Source organism: Elephantulus edwardii, unplaced genomic scaffold, assembly GCF_000299155.1.
Source record: "Elephantulus edwardii isolate Elephantulus edwardi_28Jun2011 unplaced genomic scaffold, EleEdw1.0 scaffold00086, whole genome shotgun sequence".
Classification (NCBI taxonomy): domain Eukaryota; kingdom Metazoa; phylum Chordata; class Mammalia; order Macroscelidea; family Macroscelididae; genus Elephantulus; species Elephantulus edwardii.
Window position 1 is genome coordinate 6,073,260 of NW_006399836.1, and position 19,907 is coordinate 6,093,166.

General features: G+C 50.6%; 1 protein-coding gene across 1 annotated transcript in view; it reads right to left on the reverse strand.

Moving 5' to 3' along the window:
• CACNA1I (calcium channel, voltage-dependent, T type, alpha 1I subunit) overlaps positions 1-19,907 on the reverse strand; it is a 186,428-nt gene that overhangs the window by 8,968 nt on the left and 157,553 nt on the right. The window contains exons 24-30 of the mRNA XM_006890106.1: positions 19,321-19,513; positions 17,737-17,888; positions 13,420-13,529; positions 12,398-12,531; positions 10,410-10,480; positions 1,243-1,321; positions 574-695 (exon numbers count right to left, since the gene is read on the reverse strand). Coding sequence (XP_006890168.1) covers positions 574-695; positions 1,243-1,321; positions 10,410-10,480; positions 12,398-12,531; positions 13,420-13,529; positions 17,737-17,888; positions 19,321-19,513 — 861 coding nt within the window. The remainder of the gene's footprint in view (positions 1-573; positions 696-1,242; positions 1,322-10,409; positions 10,481-12,397; positions 12,532-13,419; positions 13,530-17,736; positions 17,889-19,320; positions 19,514-19,907) is intronic.

The window sequence follows — 19,907 nt, forward strand, 5'->3', positions numbered from 1 at the left end:
CTCACTCCAGGCCCCACATGCTCCCTGTAGGCCTCATATGCTCACTGCTAGCCTCAAACATTCACTGTCCCCTTACAGCTGATCCAGACATCTGGGACTGGGGTACGCTCTCCTGGGGCCCTAGAGGGCCCTAATCTAGTTATACCAGGCTCCTCCCACCCTTTTATCTGGTGTTCATGCCAGTCTAGTGTCCACACCACTCTCCGGCAGCTGGGCTTCTCCCTGGGACCAGCCCTTGCCGAGGCTTGAGGGTCACTGCAGTCCTCACAGTGTAACATCATGGGACACACCCACAGTATGTCCATGGTGAGAGGGGAGCAACATGCTGTGGGTGCTGCCTGTCTCTCCCCAGAGACCCCAGGGTGACTGGAGTCCTCCGTCCTGGCTTTGGTTTTGCCTGGCCCGCACATCCTCTCTGCCCTGGGCAGAGCTGACACCCAGAGCAGTGAGGGGCACAGGGGTGAGTGAGCAGCAGTGGGCAGAGGACCTGTCCTGGCTCAGACCCCGTCCATGCTGTGGGGTCCGGGAGCCCCTCTAAGCCCACCCACAGGGTCCCCCAGCGGGTCTCAGCACCTTCATGATGCCGTTCCAGTTGTCGCCAGTGGAGACCTGGAAGAGCGTGAGGAAGGCCATGCCGAAGTTCTCGAAGGTGGCGTGCCGGCTCATGCCTTCACACGGGTTCTCGTCATTACAGACTGCAGGGGAGAGGAGGTCAGTCCTGCCGCCAGCGTCGCCCCTCAGAAAGCCCCATCTCAGCCTTCGGAGGTGTGTGTGCTGCACCGCGCCCAGGCCACAGATGGAGAAACTGAGGCTGCAGGAGCAGCACACCAGCTGGGGCTTGGACTCAAGTGTCTGTCCATTCCCGAGGAAGGATGGCATGGAAGCCTGGGCTGGCCTCGTAGGGACTCTATGTTCAGAGCAGGCCTGTGCAGGCTAGGCTCAGTGTGGGCTCAGACACCCTCTCCCCTCCCCCGCCCCAAATTCTGGGCCACGGCTGGCTCTGGCCGAGACTGGAGCTCAGGGGGGCAGGGTCCACCACCACACATGGATCTCGCTGGCTTCTCCCTGTCAACACCTGTCCACCACCATCCAGTGAGCTGCTCACCAACCCCACGGGCCCTATGCTGGGGGCAGCTCCCCAGTAGAAAACCCTGATGTCACAGGCTGGGGGCTTTAAGCTTCTCCACTCCTCCCACCCCTCTCTACCCCTCCGCCATGACGGCCCCCACCCAGGCCACTCACTCAGCTTCCCAAAGAGCTCGACGCCCAGCGCGGCGTAAATGAAGAAAAGCAGCATGAACAGGAGGCCCAGGTTGCCGACCTGCGGGGAGAGTGGGGGTGCAGGTGGGGTGCAGGGCCCCAGGTAGGAGGGCCAGCTGACACCCTTAACCGGACTATATCCCTATCTGTCACTCTCATGCCACTGCTGGAGGTGGGTGTCCAGGAGGGACCCAGAATGATAATAAAACTCCCAAGACACCCCACAAACAGCAATCCACAATCATCAGCTCAGCCACTCCTCCCAACAGCCCATTCCCCTGATGAGGAAAGTGTAGGCCCAGAGGTGACATCACTCGCATATGATCACCCAGCTGGAAAACGGATTCAAACCCAGCAGGCAGGGCCCAGGGAAATGCAAGCCGTGGCTACTCTACACCCCTGTGCAGGGGGAGGAAGGGGCCCATGGAAAAGGGGAAGATGGAGGGAGGAACAAGGAAGAACTGCTCCGTTCCAACACCACCTCCTCCAGGAAGTTCGCCCTGATTCATCCTGGCAGACATAAATACAACTAGCTGTCGATATAGCCAGGGTGTCCCCGTCACTGTCCTCTGATGGCCCAATAGGCTAGGCCAAGGGGACGACAATTTGGGGGCATCAGGCAGACAAGGCAACTTGAAACAGAGTTGTCACGAGGCTCTGTCCAAAGCAGAGAGGAGGGCAGGGTTAAGTCAGATCCGCCTCCTCCTGCCAGCATGGGAATTGGGCAGGACTGGGGCCCCCAGAAGCTTTCTGCAAGCCTGCCACCTCCAGCCCTCAGCTCCTGTGGGAGAAAGCGCCCCAGATTCTAAGCCTATTTCAAATCTGTCCACACGCTGGAGGCAGCCTTTAATGCATGCAGTGGACTCGACAGGCCTCTTGCCTGCTCTTGCCCTAGAAAGGAAGTGCGCGCTGAAACCCGCAGAGGCCCGCAGGAATGGCATTAGAAGCACGTCTGCACTAATTGCGGAAAAGTGAGCCCGTTAATCACTGACTCCTTGAGTTTCCAGACTCCAGAGAGGAGGGTTCTCACACACTCACACGGAGAGTGTCTGAGTAATTAAATGATGCTCCGTACATTAACGAAACAAGCACTTACTGAGCGCCCACAGGGTGAGGCCGTGGGAAGCCCAGGTCAGAGCTGTCGCCGGCTGGGTGATGGGGGGGCAGTGGGGGGCAGCCTGGCTATCACAGACACCCCTGGGCCCTTGTTCTCTGCTCACAGGAGATGCCCGCCGCCTCTGAACTCAGCAGAGACCGGAGAACAGGCTGGAACTGGACTCCATGTCCTGCTGGGTGGGGAGCTGACGCATCTGAGAACACAAGCTCAGTGAGGGCAGCAAGCCTCTCGTGTGACCCCTACAATCTTGGGAAGTACCTCACGAGGGGAGTCCAGCATGATCCTCAATGCGATGAGTAAACTGACCAGAAAAGACGAGTACTTTGCAGCGGTCACGAGGCAGGGCTTGAACTCGAGTCCTCAGGACATCTCGTCCCTGCACAAGCCAGCCTCAGAGCCCCATAGCCCTGGTGTCCTGATAGTTGCCTGTCCTGCCCCTCCTCCAACCAAAGACCCCCATCCAAGGCTCTGGCCCAGGACCCACTCCGTCTATTACTCTTTGCATGGAGCCAACCTTCCTCTCCTTGTGGGGTAGACTGAGGACTCTGCAGGGCAAAGAGCATCTTCAGAGCAGCTGGTGGGGGCCAGAAGAGGGCCTCGGGGGGGAGGGGCTGGTGATGCCTCCTCAGTGGGAAAATGGGAGTTTGCTCCCCAGCCCAAGGAGCAAAGAGAGAGGAGGCAGGAGGATGGGGCAGGGAGGAAGGAGCCAGCTGGCCCGGCTCAGGGCCAACTGTACACACGAGAAGGCCCATGTCTACTGAAAGCCACTTCCTCTTGGCTGATGGTCCCACCTCACTCCTCACGCACAGCAGAGGCAATAAGACCCCGGAGAACATGTGAGGTCCAGAGGAGGAGGGTTCATATGGAAATGACTGTGTCTGTCCAAGGCATCTCTCACTCCACTGGGCAGACCCCAGCCACTGCCCACCCCAGCTTTGAGGCCTCAGCCCACCGCACAGCTTCACCAGAAGGGATCCCAAGGCCAGGCTCCTTCCCCAGATCCTGCTGCACCTCGGCCTCAGCTTTCCCCTCCATCCTCCTCCTCCTTCAGGCTGGACCCCTGAGCAGCCTCCTCGCCCCACCTCTGGCTTCTAGCCTCGCCTCCACAGTCCAGGCACAAGCTGGCTGAAGGCAGCTCTGTCTTCAAAGCACACAGTCTCACCGTGGTGTTTCTTCCTCCAGTGGATTCCCACTCGCCGGGGCCCTCTTTAGCTCGATTCGTAAAGAACATCTACCTTAAACATGGTGTGCTTTCAAGAACTATCTACATGGGCTCTAAGTGACAACAGCCACTCAGCAGATCAGCTGGGAACCATAGAGCACAGTGAGTTCACGTCGATGGGAGGGGCCCAACCCGGACAATGAGGGTGAAATGTACACAACCTGAAGAATGTCATCCATGTCACAGATGTACAGAAACACTGCGTCTCTCACAACAATAATTTTTTAAAAAACCAGTTTTTCAAAAGGCCGTTTCCGTGGAGGTCTCCTTTGCTCAGGATTCTCCCAGGGTATCTCACTGCCCACAGGACAAAGCCCGAGTTTGCTGCCCTGGCATCAATCACCTGCCCACAGACGCCTTTATCTTCTAGCTCCAGACTTCAGTCACTCTAACAACACACCCTGTGGTGCCGTGGCGTATCCCGTTCCCTCTGCAGGGAAAAGCCTCTGTCCTGGCTTGCTAAATGCCTCCTCCCCACTCCTCAGAGAGCTCTGGTGGACTGCTGATAAGAAGCTGCACTGCAATCACAAAGGGACGTGGTTCGAATCCATGAGCTGCTCTGCAGGGCAATCCATGCCTTTTAATACCTCCGAAAACTGGCTGGAGGGTTAATTATGAGTCAACTCCAACTCAATGGTACACAGAAACAACAACAACCTCCCTCAAAGCTCAGTGTCCAGTCACCTCCTACAAGAAGCCTTCCCTGATCTCTCCTCCCTCAGTCTGGGGCTGAGTCTACTGGGAAGGGGAACAGTATTTCCTTTTCATAGCACTTTATATGTTGTTGTTGTTGTTGTTAGGTGTTATAGCAAGTAGACAAAAGACTTACAGCAGCCTATGAACGACAGATCTGAACCTTCCCCTGTCCTGTGCTGTCCTTACCATCTCTGTCCTGCTCAATCCCCATTACAGGAGTCACTGCATCAATCCATCTCATTGAGGGTCTTCCTCTCCTTCAAAGACCCTCTCTTTCCCTATCCCAGCACAATGTATCTCTCCAAGAACTGGTTCCTCCTGGAAATATGCCCCAAAGGAGATGCAGTCTCACCATCCTTGCCTCTAGGGAGCACTCTGGATGCATTTCCTTCAAGGCAGATCTGTTTGTTCTTTTGACAGACCCTGGTGTATTCAATACTCCACCAACACCACAACTCAAAGGCTTTGATTCTACTTCTGTCCTCCTTATTCACTGTCTAACTTTCACATGCATAGGAAGCAGTTAAAAAATACCACACTGAATGAAAGAATGTTGTACAATGACTCATTTAGTCATTGTAAATACTTTAAAAAAAATAAAACAAAACCATGTATGACAGCTATGCACATGGACCTCACCTAATGAACTACCCAGGGACAAAACTGACTCCATCTGTGGAAAAACACATTGGAGAAGTTTCAGTATCAGTCAAAACCCAGCCAGGGGCTGACTGTGGAACAGACCATCAACTACTCATACACAACTTCAAATGGCACTTGAAGGAAATTAAAACAAGCCCATGAGAACCAAAATACAACCTTGAGTGTATTCCAACTGAATGTAAAAATCATCTGAGGAACAGATTTGACTCACTGAACACTGATATCTGAAGACCGAATGAGATGAGGAATGACATCAAGGACATCACACATAAAAAAAGGAAAAGGGTAGTAAAAAAATAGGGAAGAAAGAAAAGGCCAGACTGGATGTCAGGAGAGACCCTGAAAGTTGCACTGGATGCAAAGAAGCCAGAATAAGGGGAAGAAATGTGCTCTCTCAGAACTTAGAAGATGGCAAAGGTGCACAGGACAGCACAGGGCCAGTGGACGACCACGTGGGCTAAGCTCCCTCCAACAGCCGCTGGGTGCTACTCAACAGCACAGATATCTTAATGTTCAGGAGCTGCTGCACCTACCATCCCATGTCTCCCACTTAAGGCTTGAACTCCTGAACATGAGCGCCCCAGTGCTCTGTCTGGCTCAGGCTGGCCCTGAGGCCACAGATGCAGAAGCACCACAGCATGGCAGAGGAAAACGCGGGGAGGAGGGACCTGTCTCCCCCTCACGTGACCTGCATTCCCTCCATCCCAGTCCTCAGTGGACTCTTAAAAATAACGTCACATCTTATAAACTCTGTCCCAGCAAAGGCTTCAGAACCTTCGGCCCGTCTTAAACCTCATGACACCTGTTCTGTGATGCTCTCAAAGCCCACGTGGCATCTATCACGACCATGCTTTCAAAATCAATATGCAGGATTGTGCATGACGAGAATTCAAAAATCGAAAGGGCTCTAACTCTACAAGGCTCTCTAACACCTATATACACTGGAAACCTCCAGATCATTAGATCATGATTCACTACCAAGGTCATACACAGATGCATGTGAAGTGTGTGGTAAATGGCCTTTAAGGTCAAGCTAACTTTGATCAAGCAAGCTGTAACAGAAGATCTAATCTTGTTAATGCTATAGGCCAGTCTTGAGACAAAGTATCATTAACTAGCCTTGAACCATAAATCTAAGCAACCTTCCTAATCTCTAACCTTGAAGAAAAAAAATGTGGCCATTGGCTAATCTCTAACCCTGGAGAAAAGACATACCCCACTAGTCTCTCAAATAATGGAGAGGATACAACCCTGACACATACTTTTCCTAATTCTAAACCATGTAGGGTTCCCTTGCTCAACAGCTTCTTGGTACAGGTATAGGTTTCACGTGCGCACAATTAGACATTCTGAGTCTCATTCTTCTCGATGTCAGCCACACTTTGCTATGATCTACACAGTCAAATGCCTTTGCATAATCAATCAAGTACACATAGACACTCTTCTGGTGTTCTTTGCTTTCAGTCAGGATGCATCTGACATCAGCAACGATATCCCTGGTGCCACAGATTCTTCTGAATCCAGCTTGAATGTCTGACAGTCCTCTGTCAGTATACTGTTCTAGTTGGTTTTGAATGATCTTCTTCAGTATTTTCCTTAAATGTGATATTAATGATATTGTTTGATAGTTTCCACATTCTGATGGTCATTTTTCTTGGGAATGGGAACAAATACAGATCTCTTCCTATATACTTGGTACCACCACTCAGGAGATCAGGAGACATACTGCACTGGTAAAGTCAGTAGTCAAGGACCTCTCCTTGAGGAACAATGATATTAGTTTGAGGGCTGAGACATACTTGATTCAGGCCATGATTATTTTTCCCCCCAGTAACTTGCTCTATATCCAAGAGCTGGACAATGAATAAGGATGACAAAAGAACTGATACCTTTGAACTGTGGGCTTGGGGAAGAATACTGAATAGTCCATGGACTGTCAAAATACCAACCAGGTATGTCTTGTGAAGGTGCGGCCAAGGTGGTTCTTGGAGGCAAGGACGGCAAAGCTTCATCTCACAGGCTGTGGGTATGTTGCAAGGAGAGGCTATTCTTTGGACATGGACATCACACTTGGAAAGGTGGCAAGATCGTGAAAGAGAGGGAGATCCTGAACCAGGCTGACTGACAGAGGGACTTAGCATTGAGCTCAACTGTGTCAGAGGTTGTGAGGATGGTACAGGACAGAACAGGGTTCAGATCTGTTGTTCACAGGATCGCTATGACTCGCCCTCAACTCAATGGCACCTAACAACAACAATGCTCGTCTCTGATGCTACAATGGCCCTTACTGTGTGAGACCAAGGCGAGAATCTCACTTACCAACCCTGAATTCCTGCTTACAGAAGGACAGAAAACCCACAGCCCTGAGTTGATCCTGACTCCTGGCAAACCCTCCTTCCAGTTTCCCAGACATGGAAGTCTTTTAAGACCCCCTGTTCGCATGAGGAGTGGTGGATGGTTTCAAACCACTAACCTTTTGGTTAGCAACCCAGCACATACCAGCCCAGCCCACCAGGGCTCCTTCAGCGGGAGAAGGCAGAGGCAAATGGCTATTTCTCTAATCTCTTTCTATACTGGAACTCTATCCTTCACTATTGACCTTGGACCCTAGCTATGAGGCATCTCCGCTGAGTGTGAGCCATAGTTGAACCTTCCTCTCAAGAATTCTCATAAAACGTAAAAGCCTAAAGAATTTAGATTATAGTCATTTAACTAACATTATAATTGTTAATTCGAAACAAGTTTATACTTGTCACACCTGAGTATCTCCTAATTTCTAAGACAAAATTATTTACAACACGCCATGGACACAGTATTCTACAATCAGAGAAACTAAGGCCTGGAGAAATTCTGTCATGTGCTCTGGGTCTCAGAGGGGCCTAGACCTTGACCCTGGGCAGGGTGGCTGGAGCCTGAGTTCCGACCCACTTCCAATCTGCACACCCTTAGCCCAGGGCTCAATGTTCCCTTCATATTGTTGCTTCTGTGCGCCATCTAGTCAGAACCTCCATCGCTGACCCTCGTGCAGGTTTTTGGAGGCAGTAAATCACACAGCAGAAGACTGCCCATATCCTTCTCCCACAGAGCAACTGGTAGACTTGAACCATGTGCCTTTGGGACTGCAGCACAGCTCCTTACCACTAGGCCACCAGAGCTCCCTCACAGAAACTTCTTTTCAAATGACACTCAGCCCTTACACCTCTCCCCCAGTAATGGGGCTCAACCATGGCATCTGAAAGACCCAGTTCTTAAATGACAACAACAACAAAGACAGATAGCCTATCAAAAAATAGCCCAAGGTCTCAAATAAACATGTCACCCAAGAGGACAGTTAAATGTCCACCAAATCCATAAAATGATGCCTGCTGTCTCGAGCCATCAGAGGCCTGCAAATCAAAACCACAATGAGATGCCACTTCACGCCCCCATGATGGCTAGGATTTTAAAAAGAAAAACAGCAAGCGTTACCAAGGATGTGGGGAAACTGGAACCCTTAATTACTGCTGGTGGGACGGTGAAATGATTCATCTGTGGTGGAAAACAGGGTGGTGGCTCCTCAACCAGCCGAAACGAGAGCTCTCCGATGACCTGCAATGCCACCCCCAGGTATGTACCTTGGAGCTACGGGGACAGTGTTCAGCACATGGTGCCCACCACGCCTGTGGATGCAGCAGGCCCTGCCCAGCTCGAGCTGGCCCCGGAGAAAGTGCATGCAGCTTGGCTGTGAGCTGTTCCCCTGTGCAAAACTTAAAGACGTCCTTTTGTGACGGGGATATTTCACTCAGCATAATGTCCTCTAGGGTCATCCACTTTGCACAATATTTCATGAGTTCCTTGTTTTTCAATGCTGCATGGTGCCACTATTGTAAAACAGGACTGATAATACGAGTTGAGGGAAGACAGAGAAGGAGAGGAGGAATGACGTATACTGCATCAAAACAGATGAGGGAGAGAACTGCTTAAAAGGGATATATGATTGAGTGTTATTGTCATGACAGGAGTCCAGAATGAAGGCTGCACAGTGGAGTGGGCTTGAGGGGAGGGATTCTATAACAAAGAAAGAGTTTTACTTTTCAAGGAGAAGAGTGAATTGTGGGGGGAGGAGTGGGCAGGGAGAAAAGTGCAACAATGAATGACTGGAAACCCAAAGTCTCTGTAAACTTTCATTAAAATTAGTTTTAAAAAGAAAAAAATTTAAAAACACTTAAAAACATCATCTTCCTTGTTACCCAGAGCCCCTCTCCCACCTGGCAGACTCCCCTTGAGAGATTTAGTAGCATTATGTTGTTATGCACCATCGAGTCAGAACCAACTCCTAGCTGACCCTCCAGTGGGTTTTCAGAGGTTATAAATCACACGGGAGGAGACTCTGCCCATTTTTCTCCCATAAAGCAGCTGGTGGGTTTGAACTGCCTGCCCTTGGGTTGTCAGTGCACCTCCTTACCACTCCACCATCTGAGCTTCCCTCAGCATTAATGAGAAGGGGAAATGCCTTGGAGCAAACCTGCTTGCTTTCCACCTGCTCTGATGAGATCCCTGTAACGTCCCCCTTGTGACGAGGCCGCCAGGGAGCTCACATCAGGCTGTAGCGCACAGCCCATGTCCTCAGCCCAGGTCTCTGGGGAGATTCATTTGCTTCCTCCTCCACAGGTTCTGGATTTGGGCCCTTAGTTTTCATGTGCTGTGTCTGTGCCTTTTATTCTAGGACACCTTTTCTTCTGTGACTCGATGAGTCATGAGGAATAAATGAATAAACGAATGCGCTTAAGGCTCACCTTGGAGCAGGGGCAGCACTGAGGGGAAGAGGAGGGGGCCTAAAGCAGACAGAGCTCAGGCAGAGGAGGGCCCAGAACTGCAGAACTTCCAGGAAGATGAAGCGCCCTATCCTGCCTTCCCTTCCACTGAGCACGTGAGGATAAAGGGGAATGAGGACTCTCCTGAGTTCCCAGGTTCCCTTCCTAGGTAAGCGGAATGCCTATCCCTTCCCAGAATGCTGCATCTCCTTGGCTCCATCCATTGCAACACCTCCGCCATCAAATCATCCTTCATCACCAAGTTCAAAAGCATCCTTCCCTACGACATCACCCTTATATCCCCAGGGAGTGTCAGGAGCCACCTCTCCAGGAATCTGACTCCTGAGGAGTCTGTCACCCCCACTAGCTGGGGGCAGCATGGTCCACAGGTCCAGCCGAGAACCAGGTAGCGAGAGCACCTACTTGGTGATGTTGAGAAGAAAGGGAGGGGGCGGGGGGGGTCCCTCCATCGCTCCAATTCTTCCATCCCTCCAAGCCCTCACTCCTACATGCTTCCCCGCGGCTGAGATTCTGGCTGGGAGGAAGGAAGCCAGGGCCTGGGTCCCAGAGGACTGGGATCTGCCTGATACTGGTAATCTGCTCATTGCAAGGTGGGTGCTGGGGGTCCCTCAGTGGGGCTGTGGGAGGAGCGCCTTACCTGGGGCAGAGCCTGCACCACCGTGTCCAGCAAAGCCCGCATCCCTGTGGCCATCTTCAACAGCTTCAGCACTGTGGGAGAGACCCCGCCCGGCCCTGCTCAGCCCCAGTCAGTGGGGACCCGTGTGTGCACGTGTATACATGTATGTGTACATGTGTGTACTTGTGTAAATGTGAAAGGAGAGAGAGAGAAGAAACTGAGGAACATGCAAGCTGAGAGCGCAGGCTCTCTGATGCCACCCATCTAGAATGTGGGTGCGCTCCAGAGAAAGCCAGGGCACCAAAACCACACCCCAAGGTAGTGCCTTGGGGCAATGGGGTGCCACAGGTGTGCACAAGGGTGTGTGTGCAAAGGCACATATGAGGGGGAGTGGAGAGGTAGAAGATGCATAACTGACCCAAAATTAACTGCAATGGAGCCCAAGGAAAAGCGCCCAGGTGGCGCCGTGGTTAGCGCTTAGCTGTTAACTGAAAGGTTAGTAGTTGGAACCCCTCAGTGGTTCTCAGAGACAAAGATGCCCCAGTCTGGCTCCCAAAAGATTCCCACCTTTTTTGTGCTTCTATCTGTGTGTGTAAACCTTTCCTTAGGTTTAACAGGGATGGGAAGGGAGGGGGAGAGGGACAAAAATACATTAACTTGGGTGAAGTCAGAGACAACACAGAATAAGAGGTTGATTAGACATTGTAATCAATTAATCACACTAATCAATGGTAATTAATGTTATAAAATAAAGCGCCTACAAATGATTGCATGAAAAATCAATACAATTTGTAAACCTTCACTCAAAACAAATGTGATTACTGACTTGGAAGCCCCAGATAGAGCTCTGCTCAGTCCTACAGGATGGCTCTGGGATGGAATTAACATGACGACAATAGGTTTGGGTGTTTTTAATTTGGGAGACAAAAGGACCATATATGGGTATCCAAGCCTTTCCCCTCACCCTCTAGCTAAAGAGGACTCTGGTGTGACCCAGAAGTTTCTCCATGCCCTCACTCACCTCACAGCCTGCAGGGCTCTGGGTGGAAGGTGCCTGGGCTAGCATTAAGATGGAGGCTTTGGAAAAGAGTAAAGGAACAATGCTGGGGTGTAAAGGATACTCCCAGGAGTAGAAACAGGGGTGTTAAGAAATATCAAGGCTGCCAAGTAGATATAAGCTCATCCATGTTTATCGCGGCTTTGTTCACAATAGCAAGGAGTTGGAAACAACCTAAGTGCCCATCAACAAACGAATGGATAGAGAAGCTGTGGTATATTCACACAATGGAATACTACGCTGCATTGAAAACTAAGGAACTCACGCAATATTATTCAAAACGGGTGACCCTGGAGGACATTATGCTGAGTGAAATATCTCAGTCACAAAAAGACAAATACTGCTTAGTGACACTTGTTGTAGAACGAGACTGACATCAGGGATGGGGTAAGACTGAGAAAAACTGGATCAATTACACTGCATTGAAACAGATGAGGGAGAGAACAGTTTAAAAGTAATACATGATAGGGTATTATGGTTATCACAAGAGTCCAGAATGAAGGTTGCATAGAGGAGTGTACTCGGGGCGGGGGTGGAGGTGGGGGAGATGGGGGGATTGTATACCAATGAAGGAATTTTTCTTTTTTCTTTTCAAAGAGAAGAGTGAACTAGGGGGGGAGGGGAAAGTGCAACAATGAATGAATGGAAATGCAAAGTCTCTGTAAATGTTCATTAAAATTAATAAAATAACATTTTTTAAAAAGGCAATATCGAGGCTGGTGTCCCAGCGCAGTGAGGCGCTGTAGCTACCTGACAGCATCGTTCCTGGTTGTACTGGGCCCCTTTACCACAAGCTGAGAGTGAACCACCAGGAGCATGTCCACGGTGCTGGGCAAAGCTGTGAGTAAGTGAGTGTGGCGTGGACAAGGGGTGGACCGTGCAAGCCCAGTGTCAGTTCCCGGGGAACTCGTTGTGCCCTCCCCCCGCCCACTCCCCCCACGCCGCCCCTCACCCCGGGCGATACGCAGGACCCGCATGATGCGGATGATGGTAGGGTTGATGGGCAGCGCCGCGTTGATCTCGATCTCCTCCAGCGTGATGCCCATCACCGACAGCAGCACAATGGCCAGGTCCAGCTGGTTCCACCTGCTCAGCGGGCAGAGAAGGGCAGCAGTGGGAAGCCAGGTGGGGGACACTCAGGTGCACACATGCCTGGGGACGGGGTGCCCCCAGCACTCTGCTCTCCTGGGCTCTGTGGCCACCTCCTTAACTGTCCAGTGTCCAGATACCCTCCATTAGGGCGGGCCCCCTTTCTGCCTCCACAGCCTGTGTCCCCTCAAATGAGGTCCACCAGGCTGGATAAACAGCTCTGTTCTCCCACAGGTGAGGAGGCGTGGACTCCGTTAGACTTGGGTCTATATTTGGGTCAGGATACTCTGGCCGGTGGTGGTCACACTCCTCAGCCTCTCTGAGGGATTTTTTTTTTAACTCATCCTAGAGAGGGTTAAACCAGGCTGCTCCTTGGAGGCAAGGATTCTGGGGCTTCGCCTGACATACTTTGGACATGTTGTAAGGAGAGACAGGTCTTTAGAGAGGGACATCATGCTGGGCAGAGTGGAGGGACAGCGCAGGAGGGGAAGACCCTCTATGAGGTGGATTGATTCAGTGACTGGGGTAATCGGGATGGGTGTGTCAGAGGCAATGAGATTGGCACGGGATAGAGCAGGGTTTAGGGCTGTTGTACATGGGGTCGCTATGAGTCGCAAGCGACTCGACGGCACATAACAACAACAACAACAACCCATCTTAGAAAAGGGATTGTGAACCCTGCCTGTGAGGCAAAGAGGGTCCTCAAGAGATGGGCTAAGAAGGGCTTAGTGAAGTCATAACCACTTCCTGCTCAGGGCTACAGCAACACCCCAGGAAGCTGGTCATTGAGGTCCCCTTCCTCCAGCCACGCCAGGCTTTCCGAGGGGTCAGGACTCCTTTCCCACCCAACTGTCCACCTTATGCTGCTCAAGCCCGGCCACTTACCGATCCTTGAAGAAGCGCCTCAAGCCAAACGCCACCAGCTTCAGCACAGCCTCCAGCACAAACACAGTGGTGAACAGGTAGTTGCAGTACTTGAGGGCTGTCTCCAGGGACTGCGGGGTAAAGAGAGCATGAGGGCGCTGGGAGGGACCCTGATGACCATCACTGAGCCACACATCCATCCCGTGAGCGCTTGAAGGACGAGAAGGGCAAGGCAAAGGCCTCACCAGCCATCAACACAGGGTACTCGGGGCTCCAGACCCCGAGATCCAGGCTCTGTGGCCTCTCCCCATCTGTCTCCAGTCAGAATGTCACTGCCTTTGAAGGGAAGGATTTAGTCCGTTTATATTTAGTGCAATGACCTAGGTAAATCTAGTTTTCCATTTATTTAAGAATGAAATAGAATGAATACAGATGACAAAAGAAGAATCACCGTCTCTGAGCTGTGGCTGAAGGATGGAACTGAATATGAGATCATGAACTGCTAGAAGAATAAACAAGTCTATCTTGAAGAAAGTGCAATCAGGGTGCTGTCTAGAGGTAAAAATGGTGGAACTTCATCTCACGTACTTTGGGCATGTTGCTGGCCATGTTTGAGCATGTTTTGGGCATGTTAGGCCAGTCCTTGCTGGGCCATTATGCTGGGAAAGGTGGAAGGTCAGAGACAGAGAGGGAAACTCTCAATGAAATGAACAGACACAGTGACTGTAACATTGGGCTGAGGCATATCAGATAATGAGGATAGCACAGGATAGGGCAGGGTTCAGACACCATTCATAGGGTCACTATGAGTCATAGACTTGACCACACCTAACTACAACAACATTTTACTTAATGTTTACTATTTGTTTTGCAGTGTTGTTTCCTATTCCTTTTTCCTTATTTCCACAGATTTGGTCAATTGTTCCCGTAAGGCACTTTGGGATGTTGTCGTTAGGTGCCATGAGTTGAGTATGACTCATAGCGACCCTATGACCAGCAGATCTAAACCCTGTCCTGTCTTGTGCCAGCCTCACATGACACACTAGAGCCCACTGCTGAAGTCACAGTGTCAATCCTGGTTGAGGGTCTTCCTCTCCTTCGACATCGCTCCACCTTTCCAAGCATGATGTCCCTCTCCAAGGAAGAGCACCTTGGTCCTCAAACTACAATCATTGCTCTTCAATAATTTGGAAATATATCTAACTGCAGACTTTCCCAGTGCATTACATCTCCTGAATTCCTGACTGCTGGTAACAAGTGTATTTTTTTGTGGATCCAAGTAAGATGAAGTTGACAATTTCAATCTTTTCTCCATCTTTGTCAGTCTAGAGACTAAGGTGCTCCTGATCCAGGCCATGGTCTTCACAATTACTTGCTGTGCATCAGAGAGCTGGGCAGTGACTAAGGATGACAAAAGAATTGATGCTTTGAGTTGTGGTGCTGAAGAAGAATATTGAACAAGTTTCTCCTTGGAAGCAAGGATTTTGAAGCTCTGTTTCCACAAACTTTGGGCATCTTTCTAGAAGGGACCAGTCCTTGGAGAAGGACATCTTGCTTGGGAGGGTGGAGGAATACGGCAGGAAAGGAAGACCCCAGGTGAGATGGATTGACACTATAACTGGGGTAATGGGATTGGGCGTGTCAATGTCAGTGAGACTGGCTCAGGATAGGGAAGGATTCAGAGCTATTGTACATAGGGTCACTGTGAGTCACAGGCAACTCAGTGGCACATAACAACATAACAAGAACAATATCATGATGTTTCCTATAGGCCCAGCGGTAAGAAATTTGTTTTCTTGACATTGAGAGATAATCCATGTTGAAGACTATATTCTTTGATCTCCTGCAACAAGTTCAAGTCCTCTTTACTTTGAAGAAGTGAGGTTTTATCATTTGCATAACACAGGTTATTGATGAGTCTTTTTCCAATCCTGATGTCACATTCTTCTTCATCGAGTTCATCTTCTCCAATAATTTGCTCAGCATACAGATTAAATAGGTATGGAGAAAGGATACAGTCATGATGCACATCCTTCCTAACTTTAATCCATGTAGTGCTCCCTTACATAGAAAGAGCTCTGTTGGCCTAGTCAATAGAAAGTTATGCTACCAAGCCAAAGGTGGGTGATCTTAAACTGTGGTCCTCAGGCCTGGTTTTAATTGTTTTTGGCCAAACATTCTTCTAAGTGGTATAGCACTGGTCTGTCCATTTGCTGTACAGTGGTAACTCATGGTTGCTGTGATGCTAAACACTGTGACACTTATGTGTCAAACCCAATAATGGTTACCCATGGTGAACAGTGTTTGATCGAGTTTTGATGAAGTAGGAATGTCATCCACTTGCAAAATAGTTTGCCGCCAGAAATTCTATGAACTTGGACAAACGAAAGTTGTACAAGTGTTCAAGTCTTTCGTTCACAAGGTCACCGGGTCTACGACTCAACAGCACTTAACAATAAGTGCTCCCTTCCTCTGTTTGCACAACAGCCTCTTGGTCTAGGTATAGGTTTCACATGAGCACAATTAAGTGTTCTGAGATTCTCATTCTTCGCATTGTTAGCCATACTTGTTATGATCCACGTAGTAAAATGCCTTTGCATAGTCAAGAAAGCACAAATAGATATTCTTGTATTCTTTACTTTCAGCTGGTATCTATCTGACATTAGCAATGATATCTCCGATGCCATGTCCTCTTTTAAACCAGTTTGAACTTCTGGTAGTTCTCTCTATGAACTATTTTAGCCATTTTTTAATAATCTTCAGTAATATTTTTCTTGTATGTGACATTAATGATACTGTTAGTTTGCACATTCTGTTGGATCACCTTTTTGGGGAATGGGAACAAACGTGGACCTGTTCCAGTCAGTTGACCAGGCAGCTGCCCTCCAAATTTCCTGGCACAGACTGGTGAGCACATCCAGGGCTGCATCTGGCATTTCAAACAGGTCAGCTGGTAACCCATTGATTCCTGGTGGTTTGTTTTTTGCTAATACCTACAGTGCAGCTTGAACTTCTGCCTTCATTACCATTGGCTCTTGAACATGCTTCAGGTACTTCCTGAACTATGTCAGTGTCAGCCAATTCTTTTTTGGTACAGGGATTCTGTGTATTCCCTCCATCTTCTTTTGCTGTTTCCTGGATCATTCAAAATTTTTGCCCACAGCACCTCTAACTATTCCAACTCAAGGCTTGAATCTTTCAGTTTGAGAAATGCAGATCGAGTTCTTCCCTTGTTATTCTCCAATTCTATGTCTCTGCCCGTTGCATTATAGTAGTTTGCTTTGTCTTCCTGAGTTGCCTTTTGAAATCTTCTGTTCAGCTCTTCTGTCTCAGTATCTCTTCCCTTTGTTTTGGCTTCTCAATACTGTAGTATGATAGTGGTTCAATATTTCATCAAATAAAACAAGGGCTCTCAAGTCACCTCACCTAGATTTGAAACAAGCCCACCACTTCGCCACTGTGGTGTCTTGAGAAGGTCACCTTCCCTCCTCTGGACTCAGTTTCCCAGTCTTTAAATTAAGGCTAATAACAGTCCCAACCTCAGAGAGCTGCTGTGAACTTTAGCTGCGATTCTGTGTTGGGAACAGAATAAGCACTTGGTGAATTTGAACTACTAGTATTTCCTTGTCTCTGTCTATTTGAAAGTTATGCTAGCAAGTTTCATTCTGCCAATGGCTACTTTTCTCTCCCTTGCATTCCTAATATTTTTCTTCCATTATTTGAAATAAGATACTCGCTTCCTCACCTGGAGGGTCTGCTTGTCTCTTATTTCTCCTCTACTCCATTAAGCTGAGGCTTTCAGAAGTCACTTTCCTCTCTCATGCACCTCACATCCCTGGTGAGCAACCAGCAGGGAACTGGTCACCCCCTCACACTTCCCACCACTGGGTACTTGCTCACAGCGGTCCTGCCTCTGTAATCCATTCCTCTCCATATGATACATGGCGGGCATTTGAGTACAACTCCAAAATGACTTTTTAACCTACTGACTCCTAGCTGAGTCATTTGGAAAGGATTTTTAATCTGAGACTCAATTTCCTCATCAGCAAAATGTGGATGAACAGATTTTACAGACACTCTGAGGCTGAATTGAAGATTAAAATAATTAGTACATGTAATAAGCCTTGGAAAGAGTGAATATTTAACACACAATAGCCATTGTTACCTCATACACAAGGCTAAACACTAACGTAGCCTCCCCAACATAGGAGTGACAGGTCTTTCCCAGTGACCTTGCTCCCAAGTGTTCAGTCTGTACTGGGGGGTTGTTGAGATCCTGCCATTAACAACCTCACTGCCCTGCGAGGGCCACACCTGGCCATGTGACTCTGAACTCACCGTGGGCTGGTTGTAGTGCTCCAGGGACATGGTGACCACGTTGAGGCAGATGATGAAGGTGATGAAGATGTCCAGGTAGTGGCTGGTACACATGGAGTGGATGAGCAGCCGGGTGGGGCAGTAGGTGGCGTAGTAGGGAAGCCGCTGGGCCTCTGCGGGATGGTGTCAGTGGGAGTGGACACGACAGATCCCAAAGGGTTGGGCAAGGGAAGGGAGACAGGAACAGAGGATAGAGATGAGGAGGGGGGGAAAGCAAGAGGATGAGATGCTGGTCCAGCACCCAAAACAAAAACCCTATTCTGACCTGACTCATAGGGCCCCTCCAGTGCAGAGCAGAACTGCCCCATGGGGTCACCAAGGCTGTCAATCTCACTGAGCAGACATCTTTCTCCCCCACACAGGCTGGTAGGTTTGAACCACTGACAGCTCAGTCAGTGACTACTCAGTCACTGGGGTTCCTCTGATGGACCCAGACCCAAGGACTCAGACAGCTTGGTCTCTCCTATCCATTCAGGGCCTTGTGTCTACCAGGACCCCATGTCTGCCTAGGTTGCCATGTCCATCAGGGCCCTATGTTCACCAGGGCTCCATGTGTCCCAAAGACTCCATGTCCGCTAGGGCCCTATGTTCACCAGGACCTCATGTCTAATAGGGCCCTGTGTCCACCAGGACCCCATGTCTATCAGGATCCTGTGTCCACCAGGACCCCATGTCCACCAGGGTCCTGTGTCCACCAGGACCCCATGTCCACCAAGACCTCGTGTCTACCAGGGCCCCATGTCCACCAAGACCCCATGTCCACCAAGACCCCATGTCCATCAGGACCCCATGTCCACCAGGACTCCATGTCTACCAGGGCCTTGTGTCCACCAGGACCCCATGTCCATCAGGACTCCATGTCTACCAGGGCCCCGTGTCCACCATGACCCCATGTCCACCAGGACCCCACGTCCATCAGGACCCCACGTCCATCAGGACCCCATGTCCATCAGGGCCCCATGTTCACCAGGGCTCCATGTGTGCCTAAGACTCCATGTCCACTAGGGCACCACATCCACCAGGACTCCATGTCTACCAAGACCCTGTGCCCACTGGGATGCTGTGTCCACCATGGCCCCATGTCCACCAGGGCTCCATGTCTGCCTAAGACTGCATGTCCACCAGGACCCTGTGTCTACCATGATCCTGTGTCCATCAGGACCCCATGTCCACCCAGATCCTATGTCCTCAAAGGCCCGGTGTCTACCAGGGCTCCATGAGAAATGCATTCAGAGGATGCCTGGAGGAGTGGTGTGCAGAAGAAAAGACCTCCAACTGGGGCCATGACCCTGGGAAGGGCTCCGGGCCTGGGTGGCGGAGGTGGACCAGGAATGGGGCTCTAGAACCTTGCGCAGGCGGCAGCGATGTCCCCACCTGAGGGCCACCAACAGGGCTCAGGTTGCCTGGACAGAAAGGCGATGATGGCAAGAGTGGGGTCGGGGCATGAGGACCTGTTTCCCCTGCTCCCTTCCAGTTCCAAAGGCCCAAGGGGCCGGGGTTGAAGAGCCCTGGGCTGGGGGGGGTCTGCGGCCACCGCTCACTCACTTCGGCGCTTCTTCTCCAGGCGCCGCAGCCTCTTCTCCTCGCGCCTTCGAGCCTCCTCGGCCTCCTGGTGCTGCCGGCACTTGTGGAAATTCTCCACCACCACGCCCACGAACATGTTGAGCACGAAGAAGCTGACGATGAGCAGGAAGGAGATGAAGTACAGCAGCATCCAGGGGTTGTGGTTGGTCACGGGCTGCAGGGGCGCCAGAGGGAGCTGAGCTCGGCCGCCAGGTGCCACCCACCGCATTCAGCCTGCTCAGCGCACACACACAGCACCTGCCAGCCACGGGGACTGTGACGCGGAGGGAGCAGTTCCAAGGGTCCCGGTCCGGGCTTGGCGGGAATCAGGCTCGGCAAAGGCAGCCTCCACTCTCCTCCAGCTGGGCCCGCACACCCATCTACTTCCTTCCTCTTCCACGTCTCTGCACCCAGTGACCCAGCAGGACTTCCACCTATCCACTTACTCATCCACTCACCCATCCATCCATCCATCCAGTTATCTATCCACCCGTACACCCACCAACCCTCCATGCACTTCTCCACCCATATACCTCCATCCATCCAGTTCTCCACCTACGCACCCATTC